Here is a 13394-nt window from a genome sequence, read left to right as displayed (position 1 = left end):
AGGGAGGCTACAGTGGGGGTTAGGCCTGAAATAAGAGGGCAACAAAAGAAAAGGACAATGGTTAGAGGTGGCGGCTGACTGCTCCGGGTTGAGGGTTTCATGTGCGACAGAGAGGATCTAAGACCAAGAAACTGAAGTGACAGGGAGTCGTCTGGGGATGGAGTCTCTCTTTGCCGGGAAATACTGCAATTGGCCCTTGGTGCTAGTACCGTGGCACTCGCCACGTTCCCTACCACATGGCCATTGCCGATTGGACCACAGGTGGGCACCTCACCCAGGGCAGCCAGTGGCTTCTACAGTGGCCTCAAGTGAGAGCTTTGTCCACAAACACTCACCCAGAAAAGTGGGATCAAACAGCATCTCTCTGCTGGGGGGTCCGAGAGCTGATTCCTCAGTGGGAAGCCGTGGAAGGCTGAGAGGCTGGGTCCAGAGGATTGGAGCCCCAGGGACTGTGCACACTGCAGTGGGGATGCTCAGGCCCACACTGAGGGCCGGGAGATTATGGGGCCTGGAGCTGTCCTCTCCCAGGCGACCACCCAGTTCCCAGGCCCCTGGGCAGCTGTGCTGGGGTCCCTCCTTCTAGCGAGGCCGGGCCATGTGGTTTTTCCTGACTCCCGGAGGCCTGACTCCCTTCTTTCAGCATGTCTGTCCTTCACCATACAGCACCCCTCACTTTGATTTTCCTTTTTTTTGGCCGGCGCTGCGCAGCTTGTGGGATCTTAGTTCCCCAACCAAGGATCGAACCCAGGCCCTTGGCAGTGAAAGCATAGAATTCTAACCACTGGACCACCAGGGAATTCCCCAGCCCCCTCTCACATTGGGAGCCTGAGTGGACCTCTGTTTCCTGCCACAAAAACCTTCTGACCCAGTGTCTCCAACCCTAAGGGACTGCCAAAGTCCAAACTCTTACCCTGGCGTGGCAATTCTTTTATCAAAGGTATCAGCTGAGCCACTCTGAAACCTACTGCCGTGGGAAGTGTGGAGGGGGCACTTTTTGAGGTCAAGTATGAGTGTTTTTCAGCTGTGGTACCTCGAAAGGATATTCTAGGAAAGCTCTGGGAATAGGGTGAGATGAATGAGGCACTTGCCTGGGGCACAAAATTTAAGGGGGGGGGGGGCAGTAAACAAAGGAAATAATATTTAAATACAATATTTAAAAAAATCTTTACTGGGAAGTCCCTGGTGGTCCAGTGGTTAGGACTCTGCGCTTGCACTGCCCAGGACACGAGTTCGATCCCTGGTCAGGAAACTAAGATCCTGTAAGCCCAGAAAACAAAAGAAAGCCTGACTGTTAAAGAAAAAAAAAAAAAAAAGATCTTTATTAAAACAAAAATATCCATGATGAACAAAAAATTCAAAATTTTAAACAAAGACAGGCCGTTGTTTCTTTTAATGACCCCACGTACGTGGCTCTTGTGTCCCCAACTGGGTTTATAAGTGTTGACATAGGTGAGCTAACAGCTTGGGAGATGTGGGGTTTTATGTAGTCTTTTTAAAAATGGAGCATTTATTAACTTTTTCCACTTGGGTCAAAACACGGGAGGATATTTTCAGAAGTATACATGCGGTGCACATTTTTTTCTTTTTGCCTCAGGCCCCGTTAGGGCACTACCTCCTTTAAAGCGAGAGAGGAAGTTGTGCTCCAGAGGAAGGAAAATAGGAACGTAACTTCGCCAGCCTCTCAGGCAGCGGCTTCCCGGGTGATGTTCCTGTCGTGGCCAGCAGGGGTCGCTGTGGGGCTGCGCGGCCAGAACGGCTTGGCCGGGAAGGTGCCTCACAGCCTCTGCACCCCCGTTCCTAACACCCCATCGCTCACCGCTCGAGCACGCCAAGGGGGTTGACACAGTTGCTCAGCTCTTCGGCGACAAGGTTATCCCTGAGCATAGAGCACAAAACAAAACTCCAGTCGCTGCTCCTGTACCCTGTAGCCCCCTGCCCACAGCCTGCAGCCCACCAGGACACACGGGCCCTGCCCAGCATCACCTCTGTTTGGACCTTACCTGCCCCCCTACTCAAGCAGCATCCCTTGCTCAAGTGTAGGATGAATCACTAGTTGCCAGTGTCCTCTCTGTGGGGGGTTGGGCAGTGGAGAGAACCATTCTCAGGGGCCACATTCCAGAATGATTCCAAGCCAACCGAAGTGAACTGGGGAGGGGTTTTTCTTCCTAAAGACTACCCCCCACCTTCGACCACAGATGCCCCTTTTCCTCTTACTCCCCTCGGCCCCACTGTCCCCACAGCCCTCTGGCTCCGGCTCAGCCTGAGCCCGCCAGGGGCCATGAACTGGAAGTCTCTTTCAAGAGTCATCGCTCATCTTGGCCAGCAACCCACCCCCCGCCCTCCATCTGCTGCTTCCGGTGGCCTGACCGTCACTCTGTCCTGAGCATTCCCATGTCCCCAGCACGGTGGCGTGCATCCTCCGTCTTGCTCCTGGTACCTGCCTCGCCAGACAGGCCTCACGTTCACTCCTGTTTTAAATTAGAGGTGACCATGGCTCAGAAAGTGTGAGTGACTTGCCCAAGGTCACAGCATAGGGAGACAGCCCAGAGCCCGGGGCTCTCTCTTGCAGCGCCGCCTCCCTGGAAAGGTCTTGCCTCGCTCTGTCCTCTCCACACTGCGTGCCCGTGTCAGTGCACACAGCTCACTCTTGGCCCCAGGTACTGGTTTGGCTTTCTAAGAGTGGTATTTATTTAGTCTCTGGATTGCTATCCAGCACCTCTGCTGTGCCAGGCCCAGGCGATGAAGGCCTGGATTCAACAAGTTCACGGCCTGGGAGACAAGACCTTTCTTGTGTGTCAGCTGAATCTTCCCAGGCAGCCGGGAGCCCTCCCAAGGGACAGAGGCTGCTTCCTGCTTCTCCTGCAGCCCACCGGGGGTAGTGACCTCCTGGTCCCTCCTCAGGGAGTCGATGCTGCTGACTGTTGCCTCCATCATGAGTGAGGGCTGGGCAGGCCTGGCCCGAGGCTGTGGGGTGGGAGATAGGAGGGGCTGGGAGCAGAGAGCTCAGGGAAGGTATTGGGGGCCTAAGGCTAATAAGGACACACTTCCTCTTTCTCAAACGCCCAGGGGCTGCCCCACCACTCGTACCTTGAGCATAAGGCCGGGCCTCAGCTCTTGGTGTGGGATGCCCAGCTCAGGTCCAGAAGGTGAAGGTCCTATCCTTGGCTGGCTTGGCTCACTGAACTAGCAGGGCCCTCCTTTCTGAATATCTCTCCCTTGAGTTCTCTCTCTCTTCTCTCCCCCACGTGAGGGAGGATATTTCCAGAACAAAAGAGGAAAAGCCCCCGGACTATTTTTTTTTTTTTTTGCTGTACGCGGGCCTCTCACCGCTGCGGCCTCTCCCGTTGCAGAGCACAGGCTCCGGACGCGCAGGCCCAGCGGCCATGGCTCACGGGCTCAGCCGCTCCGCGGCCGGGGCACGAACCCACGTTCCCTGCATCAGCAGGCAGACTCTCAACCACTGCGCCACCAGGGAAGCCCCCCCCGCCGGACTTTTTTAAACAAGCAGACTCCCTTCTCCCCTCCCACCTCTAGAGCCCAGCTTCCGTTCTGCAGCTCTGTGCTCCTGAGTGAACAAGCCGGGGCCCCCCACCACCGTCCTGAGCCCCAATCAGAAGGGCCCATGACCAGCCAAGGCTGAGACACAGGTGAGGGGGACCCTTGGGCTGGGGGGTCGCCTTTCAAGAAAAAGTCCCAAGTCGAGACTTGAACTAAGGAGGGGAGACAGAGGCGAGGGGCAGGTGGCAGGAAAAGACCAAATGAGCGTGCACAGACACAGGAAGAACGAGTCTGTTTAATGACATGGCTGGGTCTAGTTACAAACATCAGAAACTACAAAAGGAGGACAGGCAGTTACACGGATGGCTGCACGAAGATGGGACAGGAGGACACAGGCACAGTAGCCACAGCAGTAAAACATCCTTGAGGACAATACACGTGACCAAGGGGCACACATTGGGGGGGTCCCCAGCAACGCTGACCTAGATGGATGGAGAGGGCTGACTGCAAGCCAGCAGCCAGGGGAGGCAGGGGAGGGAAGGCCCTCAGCCCTCAGAGCCCCAGGAAGAGACAGAGGCATCTGGTCCCGTCACCACTGCCCCACTGACAGCAGCCTGGATCCCCCTCCCGCCAGGGCCGTCTGCCTTAGTGGCAAAGGCAGATGGAGCTGCCATCCGAGGTTTCTGGACCATGGCCCCTCCCCTGCTGCAGTCATCCTGTCCAGAGCTTCTGGCCCCCTTGCCCATTTAGGGGCAAGTCAGGGACCCACCTCCTTTTGTGGGGGCAGAGGTAGGGAACACCAAATCCTTTCTGCCCGAAGTGGAAAGCAGGAATGTGGGGAGCTGGTCAGAGAGAATGGGCTGGGCTTTGCTGGCAAGCTGGGTCACCCCAACCCTGCCCACGCAGGCCCGGGTCCCCTCCGTGCTGATGTGAGACCCCGTCATCTCTGCCGGAACACTCTGTTCTCTGCCCAGGAGCTGCCAGGACTCCTCGGTGGGCAGAACCGAGGCTTCACTCGTGCTTCTGGGCCTTACTGATACACATTATAGATATGTATGTGTATATATATAGATATAGATTTATATATAGATTGTATATAGAATATATCTGTATATACGGTAGACGTGTGTGCGTGGTATTCTAGATAAGTGATGTGGAGACCTGTGTGTGGCCAGGCAGATAGAAACAGGGCTGGTTTGCTCCTCCAGTGACTCACAGGCCTGCCCCCGATTCCCGCTGGCCGCTCAGCTAGGTCTCTAACAGTGAGTAGAAAAGCTAAGAAGGGTGTGCCCGGCTCTCCAAGGAGGAAAGGTCCCCCACCCCACAGGCCACCCTCTGCGCCGCTGAGCTGGGGTCAGCAACTAGGCAGCTGATGCAACCTTCCGGCGGCTCCAGGGGGACTGTGGCCGAGGCCGAGGCAGCCTCTTTCCAGGAAGACGAGTCAGGGATTCCTCCAGCTTCCTTGGCACCCAGAGATGGAGGGTCAAGGAGTGTCTTCAGAACTCGGCCTTCTGCTCAAGGTGCTGCCAGGGAGCGGGGAGGAGAGAGGGGGTCCTATGGCCCCGAAGAGGGCAGCGTGGCCGGCGGGCTGTGGACGAGATAGGAGATGTAGGTAACAGGTTACTAGGGCCTCGGAGTGGGACCAGGGAACCTGGGGAGAGGGCAGAGGAATCAGGGGCTGCAAGGCCAAACGGTACCAGCCGAGAGACCCACAGGGCCCGTGAAAGACGCCCACTAGACCCAGCTTCTAGGCCCTTTTCCGCCAAGACCTCGGCCGGCCCATCTGAACCTCAGCTCTTTTTCTCTAAAATGTGAATCATGTCTGTGGTGCCCACCTCCGTGGGATCTGAGCTACAGAACTGCCTGAAAGTGTTCCACAAACTGCGAACAGTGAGCTCTCTTCCTCTTAATTCTGAGACATGCGCACTCCCTGGTTGGCCTGTGGTGCCCCCTTGGGCCACCCATGGGCATTCTCTGCACACGCAGCCCCTTTGCACTCACCACCCCCAAACTCCGCCACCTCCTGACCACACACACACACACACACACACACACACACACACACACACACGAGTGCGAGCATACCCTGAAGCAGAGACAGTTCAATAAACAGTGGCGTCTGGCTCGCTATTACGTCTCTGATAAGCGAGGCTGGATGGAGCCTTCTAGAACTCTGCCCTGTAACTCTCTCTCGCCCTCCGAACCCCTATGGACACTGGCAGTAGTGGGGTCTGCAGGCCCGGGCCCAGGGAGACACGCCCTCTTGGGGGGGGGTCACACCGTGTTCCCAGGAGACCAGAGGTGGCACCAGAGCGTGCAAAGGGATGAGGGGACAATTCCCCTCAGCTGGGGTAACCCAAATGTGGGGTGCTCAGGCCCAGGAAGGCGCAGGGCCCCGGGCAGTCCCCACGGTGGCCCATCTCCATTCAGTGCACAAGGAACAGAAAGGGGGAGGCATGAAATTTCAGCGGTTTCCTAATGCTTGGGGTTTGGCGAGATTTAAGTCCCAGGGGTCCAGCTACGGCAAGAAAGGGGAGGGGACAGGGCTTCGTGTCGGGAAATGCTGTCCATGTGTTTCTGATTCACTGGGGCTTGCACGGGCCAGCTCTCTCTCTTCCGTCCCTCTAGGCCCCTATAAAAAAGCCCTTTTCTCTGGAAGCAGGAAGTCTTGTCTCCTGGCTGTAAACAAACTCATCTTTGGCGGCAGAGCCTGCCTGGGGAGAGGCGTGGGAGGGCAAGCCCCCTCCCCCCACTGACCCCTCCACTGCCCTCCGGCTGCTTCCGGGCTGCCGGCTCTGCCAGCTCCTCCTCCGACAGGTAAAAATCGCCTGCCTGCTTCCGTTTACTCTGAGGTCTGGGGCGGCCCGGGCCCAGCTGTGAACATCTGGAGTCGCTGCCTGGCCATTGCCAGCAGCCCCCGAGGGCTCCGCGCTCTCAGGGTGGCGAAGGGAGCGGCAGCAAGCGGGGGCCAGTATGGTCAGAGGCAGGAAGGCCGGGAGGCCGGGCCTCTGCAGGCTGCCCTCGGGGGACCTACTCCGCGGAGCTGCGCGGGGATGCCTGTGTGCAGGAGGTCCGGCCGGCTCCGCGGACCAGCTCGGAGCCCGGGGAGGGGACGCCGCCTTTTCCCTGGGAAACTGCTGGGAATGTTTCTCTCCAACGCGTGTCCCGAGCCGCTGGCTGACCCCTGCTTCCCATTCCCGCCTCCGCTCCTCTCCCCCCTCCCTCCTCCAGCCCTGCCTCCGCCCCTCCATTGAGCTCCCAGAGCCCCAGCCCCTTGGGGGCCCAGGGAGGCCGGAGTGTTCCCAGCCGCCAAGTCTGGGGGCCAGCCCTCCCCTCAGGAGTCACCAGGCCAGCCACCCTCCTGGAGCCCGTTCCCCGGGGGCCCTCACCCCAGAACTGGGAACCCGGCCTCCGGGGTCAGCCCAGAAGTAAAACCCCCTGCCGGTGTGCGTGGGAGGGACACCCACTCAGGCCCCGGGTGGGCCCCGGCACGTGCGTGCGTCCTCGTGATTCTCCTGGCTCCAGCCTTGCTGAGGCCAAGGCGGGAGGGAGCGCGGTCAGCATTAGATGCAAAACAGCCCCATGTGATTGGTACCAGGGAGGAAGTGGCCAGAGCCGGCCTGGGCTGCCTCTGGGCCCGATGAGCGGCCTTCCCGCCGGGAACCTTTGGAGCCTCTCTGCCCGGGGCGGCCTCGGTCTTGGGGTGCCCTGAGTGTCCACTGGCTCCAGGGAAAGAGAAGGCTCTGCCCGAGGAGAATCTGTGGGGTCCTCGGCGTGAGCGGGCCTTTTCCTATCATGCCTGATCTTTAATGTGTCAGACCCCAGGCCCACCCTCCTGGAACTGTTCCTGCCCCGGTGGTCAGTCCCTGGGCGCTAGGAGAGGTGGGAGGCCAGGGGACGGGGGAGGATGCGGCAGGGAGGCTGCCTCCTCACGTGGTGGCGTTGGGGACCTGCTGTACCCAGCCCACTTCCTTGTAGGCAGCGGTCACGTGGCTGTAGATGAGGCCGCGAAGCTTGGCCCAGGCTCTCTGCGTCTCGGGTGGGAAGTCATTGGCAAATTCCTCGGCAATCACCTCCAGGATGACCCCAGAGAGGATCTGGGTACAAAGGAAGGAAGGGGGAGTAAACGCCTGGGCATCCTGCCCTCTGCAGCCCCAGAATCCCTTCTGTCCTGTGTTTGGCCAAGGGGATTGTTCATGAAACAAGAACCTGGCAGCTTTGGGAACCAGACACCCTCAAGACACAGCCCCCATCCTGCTGCCCCTCCCGGGAACAGCCATGCCAGGGGAAGAGGCTGGGTGGCCCAGTGGCCCGCAGGCTGTCATTGGTTATGGGGCTCTGGGGTGGAACAGGGTGGGTGGTGGGTGGCAGCACCCATCCGGTGACATACCTTGAAGTACACAGGCTCCACCTTGTGCTTGAGGGCGTGGGCTTTGCCCACGAGGGCGAGCACAGAGGACACCTTCTCGGGGTCGTGCAGATTCTCCACCACGGTGTTGAGGGCCCCCATGACCCGGCAGGCGTGCTTCCGCAGCTGCGGGCTCCGCTCCATTTCCAGGGGCTCCTCCATGTGCTTGAACTGGCTGAAGTACTGCTTGGCCGACGGGAAGTTCACAAAGAACCTGGCAGGTGGAAGCAGGTGGGTGCTGAGCAGGGGGTGGCCTCAGGCCCCACCCTGAAGTGTCCAGACGATGGTGGGGGGGTGGTACGGAGGTGGGAGAGGCTGAACCCACCCTCACCCCACCATGTGTAGCAGTTCCTCAAACACACACCCTTCCTCTGGACGACCTGGCTTACATGCAGACCCCTCCCCAGTCCCGGCCATTTCTATCTGCCAGGTTTGCAGCTTCCTCTCCCAAGGAAGCAAGCTTCCTTGCTTTTTGCCTTCTTTCCAAACTCCACACACCCTTCAAGCCCTGCTCCAGTCGCAGCTGAGAGGGTAAGAGCCTGCTTTCTGGAATCCCCAGCCGGTGTGCCCTTGGGCAAGTTAACTTTTCTGCGGTCAAATGCTCTATCCCTGAGATATACCCCCAAGTTAACTTTTCTGAGCCTCAGTTTCCTCATCTATGAAATGGGCGTCACTGTTCCTATCTTGGTTGTGAGTCGTTGTGGTTGTTGGGAGGATGAAACGAGAAACAGCATGTGGAGCCCTGGCACAGTGTGGACACAGGGGGCTCAGTAAATGCCACCCTTTTTTATGAAGTCAGAGCTCTCCTCCTAAACAAAGGAAGGCCCGAGCGGCTTAGCTGACTTAGCTCAGGTCATGGAAGGGATGAGACTCAGTCCTCCTCCCAGCCCAGTCCCTTCCCTATTCACTACCCTGCTTCTCTCCTCAGCCTGCATAGTCATCGGTTGATTTAATTAAAGATATGGATTGATGTCACCAGCCTGGTGAGTCCTTCACGTCTGTCTGTACATCTTACCTCTCCAACCAGCCTGTGCACTTCTTGGGGCAGACCCCAGGGCTTTCTAACCCTTCCCTCTCCAGTTTATCTGAAATTGTCTATCCCCCCCGCCCCCGCCTAATATCACATTCACTGGGTCGCTCTCATGCTTGAAAACATTCCATGGCTTCCCACTGTCTACCGGACAAAGTCAAAACTCCTTAACCTCAGATTCCACGCTTCTTAGAAACTGTCCCACACCCGCTTCTCCAGCATGGGGTCCACATTCTTCCCTACGCTCCAGCCCAACAGCTTCACTTACCATGGGTTAAAGAGTCCTCGGCATGCTGGGCCCCTTCCACATGGTGGACCCACCCCTCCTTCCCCCGTGTCAGCTGGGCCTCTCCCTGAGCGCCCGGCCTGGCCCCGGGCGACCGCTTTCCCTCCAAGGCCATTAGTGTGTTCCCTGCCACCTTTCACGGCTTCTTCCTTGTGTGTCTGTCTGGGTCCTGCAACCCCAGGGCAGAGCCCGGGTCTCATGCACACTCTGACCCATCACCTTGGCCCAGAGCCCTGCACTTTGCCGGATGGTGGTGATGACATCTGCGATCCCTCACCCAGCTGGGGCGGGAGGTATGTGGCCAGACACAATCAGAACTTACATAACTGAAGCCTCAGAAAATGGATGGAATGTCCTGGACCTGTTTTCTCAGGTTGTTTCACACTTTTGGAGTGTCCCCTTTGTGATTAGAGAGAGCTGATAATTTGCCAAAACAGCCCTTGGGGCCTGGGGTCGGGTCTCAGATCTGAGAGCTGGAACAGATGCAGGGAGAGCATCTGGCCCCGGCCACCCTTTCAGGCTACGAGGAGGGCCCCTCTCGGAGGCCAAGTGTGACCTCGGGCAAATCGCTTCACAACCTCCTGTCTGCAAAAGTGTGAGAGAAGTCCATGCACCCCTGCTTGCTACTTCACAGCTGTACTGGTGAGGACAAATGACGCGATGGGTCTGAAAATACATTGGATTTCTCTGGAGAAGCGTCGTAATGAAGGACAGATACCCAGTCTGGATTTAAATGAGGATCTCTGACTTTAGAGGTTTTACATTGCAACAAAAATACTAATTTCTATTTGGCTGGTGAATAACAACGTGCAGAGCCTCTCCACTTGTTATTTCATATAAAGCCACAACGAAGTGGGTATTACGTCCACTTTACTGATGACAAAATAACAGGGACTATTTATTGAGCACTTACTATATGATCTCATTAATTCTCGCGATATCCTCCTGAGGTTGGCACTGTTTTTATTCCCACGTTCTGGATTAGGAATTGATGCCCACGGCTGCATCAGTGGGCCAAGCGGAGTGGGTGGCAGGACCAGGAAGGAGCCGGGGCAGCCCCGGCTATGATGGCTTCCCCGGACCGCCTCAGAGGCTGCTCTGCCGGGGATGGTAGCCTGGGACCCGGTGGGTCTCCCGTTGTGGCCCTAAGGATGGTCCCGATGAGCCCTTCTTCTGGGCCAGGGGAGTCAAGGGGCCTTGCGCTCTGCTCCTTCATCCTGGCGTTTCTCTGCGCCCCCCCCCCCCCACCCCCGTGTTTACTCCTGACCCTCCCAGTTCCGGCCTGCGCTGCTGGGAGAAGCCTCAGCAGCCAGCTTGGGGAGTTTCTCAGCTTCCAGAGGCATCTGGGCTTCCAGGAGAGCCTGAAATAGGCTTGTCTGAGCGTGAGGGGGAAGGCGGCAGAGTTACAACCGGGAGAGGAGCCTTCCTAGAGCATGCATGCTCCCTCTTGGTCTCCTCCCGGCAGGGAGAGGAGGCGTGGGGTCTGGGCAGCCCCTCTGGCACCATCCTCCAGGCTGCTACCTCCTCACAGGAGGAGTGTTGGGGTGTGGGAGTGGGGAGGGAGGAGGTGAGAGTGCCCGGTCAGAGGGCAACTGTCTCGGGCTCTGTCCCGCCCGTCCTTGTTGATGGGGCGTAAAGACAAGAGGGGTCTGTGACAAAACTGAGGGGCACAGGATCTGGGGAGGGGCCTTATCTGAGAAGCTTATCAGTCGAGTCCCCCTAACACCCCCTACTGGGGCGGACATCAGGAGGAGAAAAAGGAAAGGGAGGCTGGTGGGACTTGGGGCTGGGTGAGGGGGTGCCGGGCCAGCTTTTCTTCTGAGCTGGGCTGAGCTGGGCTGGGCTCCCGGCAGCAGAGGTGGGGTCCGGCGAAGTGTGCCTGGGGTTATCAGCGGCCCAGATCTAACTGCTATCTCAGGCTTTCTCAGGTTAACTGTGGGCCTCCCTCTGAGCCCTGAGCACTAGGCGACCACCCCCTCAGCCCAGACCTAGTGCCCATTGAGGAACGAGTTCCCCTCTGGGGAACTAGAGGGGTACAGAGAGAGGATGAAACCCTTGCCAAGAGCTCAGACTCTCCAGAAACACCTCAGGGTTCAGTTCCTTCCTCGGCACCCCCCATTCCTGGGGAGGTTGGGTGGGACCCTAGGCGCGGGATCTTGGACACATCCCTGACATGTCCTCACCGGCAAACGGCAGGGCGTCGGGACAAAAAATCTCCAAGGTCCTTTGGACTTTGCCTCATTTCCTCTTGGTGACCCATGTGCACACCCGGCTGCATCCTGAGGCCTGGGGGGCCCGCATGTGCCGACAACACAGCTGAGAGCAGCCCTCCGGGGACGCAGTCTGGCGCATCTGTGACTCCACTGTCCACGGTGTGCTTGTGTGGGTGCTCGCACGTGCAGAGCTGCACCTCCCAATGTCTGATGGCTTCGGGATCTGAAATCCCCTCTTAGCTTCCCCACCACCCCCGGCTGTTTCTGGGCCTGGGAGCTGCCCAAATAGCTGTCCCTTCCTCAGGAATCCTCCTGGAACTCCTCAAGAGTGCTTCTTGCTCTTTTTTCTGCAAAATCTGTTTCTAAGTTGGAATCAGGGCACATCGATATGGAGCTGAGTAGGTCCCAGGCTTGGGGGAGGCACAAAGGAGAGAGTTCGGGAGAGAAAGAGGAGCCAGAGACGGGGCCAGGACTGGGAGACAGGCATGCACTTCAACTGTCCTTTCCACAGACAGGTTTCACCCCATCTTCAAACAATCAGACTTTCCAGATCTGCCCTAGATTTGACAGCTTCCCTCTGCCAAGGACAGAGGGTTAAGGGGACCTCCCTGCCTGCGCCCCCAGGGACCGGCATGTGTGGGAAGAGAGCACCGATCTGTAGCTGTAGTCAATTACTAGCTTGTGTGGCTTGGGGACATTAACTATATGGGAATGGTGTGCATGTGCACTGGTGTGTAGGTGTGTGAATAACAGTGTCACTCTGTGTGTGTGCGTCCCTCGGGGGCATGTGGTGCCTGAATGACCCCTGAGCCCAAGACACATGACCCTTTCTCCCCAGATCGGGGTTTCAGGGTGGGGCCCTGTCTCCTGAAGCTTCTCCCTTTCCCTCCACCAAACTCGGCAGGGACTGTATCCTAGGGGACTGTTTGCTTCTCCACTCACCTGCACCTCACCTGGGAGCTCCCTGCTGGCCTGGCCCCAGGGGCAGGAAGGGGCCAGCTGGGAAAACCGGACCTCCAGGGTCTACTCCTTCTGACCTCTATTCTTTCGCCCTTTGCTCTGTTCTTCCAAGTCTCTGAATACAGAAAGGGGCTGAGCTGGAGAAAGGGGTTTGCTCCTTTGTCCTCCTTCTTGGCTGGTCCTCAGTTTTCCTGTCTCTAGAATGGGGAGCCCCCAAGGCCCCCACTGGAAAGGCTGGTAAAATGTGTGTCCATAACAGCTCGGTTGCGTGGCTGGGGTCGCTGGTGAGGAAGGCATGGCTGGCTGAGCCAGGAGTTCAGAGGCCCGGGAGGGGAGGGAGATGGAGGTGCCCTCCTTCTGCGTCTGGCTCCTAGTTCCTGGTGAGCACCTCGCCCAGAGAGAGCTAGGAAGGGCTCGGCCAGGGCTTCGTCCACCCCAAGGCGCCCCACGCTGCCCGCACCCCGACCGGCCCGGCCCCAATCGCAGCTGGGGAGGTGGCGCCCGAGCTCGGACCCGGGCCGAGCCCACCTCTGCCCGGAGCCGCTGCCGCCGTCCCTCCCCCGGGCCCGGCCGGGCCGGGGCGACACCTACCGCACCAGGATGGCCACCCCCACGTCCTCGCAGTTGGCATAGAGCCGGGCCCACGTCGCCTGCACCGCCTTCCTCTCCGCCTCGGACAGCTCCTCGCTCCGCTCCCTGCGCTCTATCTCCATCTCGCCCGGCACTTTCTCCATGAGCAGCTCCCAGCGCAGCCCGGCTACGCTCGGCGGCGGCGGGGCGCGGGGAGCCGGGGCCGGCTGCGTGTGCCGCTGGCGGGCGAGTGGTAGAGCGCGCCGGAGGGAGGGAGCGTGTCTGTGCGCGCCGGGTGTGTGTGTGTGTGTGTGTGTGTGTGTGTGTGTGTATGTGTGCGTGCGTGTGTGTGTGTGTGTGTGTAGGGTATATGTGCAGGGGGCGGGGGACCGCGAGCGGGGGGCGGGGATGTGGTCTGCTGGAAAAACA

At 58.7% G+C, this 13394-nt stretch overlaps 1 protein-coding gene across 4 annotated transcripts; it reads right to left on the bottom strand.

Annotated features, from left to right (window-relative positions):
* Window positions 1-3775: 3775 nt before the first annotated feature.
* Window positions 3776-13337, bottom strand: CYGB (cytoglobin). Of its 4 annotated transcripts, XM_033847511.2 has the most exons (5): window positions 12987-13337; window positions 12378-12510; window positions 7889-8120; window positions 7432-7595; window positions 3776-5086 (listed from the first exon to the last, which is right to left on the bottom strand). In XM_033847511.2, exons 1-5 carry the CDS (start codon window positions 13024-13026, stop codon window positions 5053-5055), a joined length of 603 nt encoding a protein of 200 aa, XP_033703402.1. In that variant the 5' UTR covers window positions 13027-13337; the 3' UTR covers window positions 3776-5052. The 4 variants fall into 4 exon arrangements, with proteins under 4 accessions (XP_033703402.1, XP_033703403.1, XP_073654538.1 ...); XM_033847512.2 differs by lacking the exon at window positions 12378-12510 and having other exon boundaries at window positions 12987-13328; XM_073798437.1 differs by lacking the exons at window positions 12378-12510; window positions 12987-13337 and adding an exon at window positions 11406-12350.
* Window positions 13338-13394: the final 57 nt, after the last annotated feature.

Source organism: Tursiops truncatus, chromosome 20 (genome assembly GCF_011762595.2).
Source record: "Tursiops truncatus isolate mTurTru1 chromosome 20, mTurTru1.mat.Y, whole genome shotgun sequence".
Lineage (NCBI taxonomy): Eukaryota > Metazoa > Chordata > Mammalia > Artiodactyla > Delphinidae > Tursiops > Tursiops truncatus.
This window is presented reverse-complemented; position numbering and strand designations above follow the sequence as displayed.

What these genes read in the sequence shown, in the direction of transcription:
- CYGB (XM_073798436.1), bottom strand. Translation starts at nt 9,422, where the DNA reads ATGAGACCCGGGCTCTGCCCTGGGGTTGCAGGACCCAGACAGACACAC. An exon ending in CGAGGACTCTTTAACCCATG is followed by an intron (nt 8,121 to 9,204) that starts GTAAGTGAAGCT and finishes TCCACCTGCCAG; the next exon opens with GTTCTTTGTGAACTTCCCGT. An exon ending in TGGAGCCTGTGTACTTCAAG is followed by an intron (nt 7,596 to 7,888) that starts GTATGTCACCGG and finishes CTTTGTACCCAG; the next exon opens with ATCCTCTCTGGGGTCATCCT.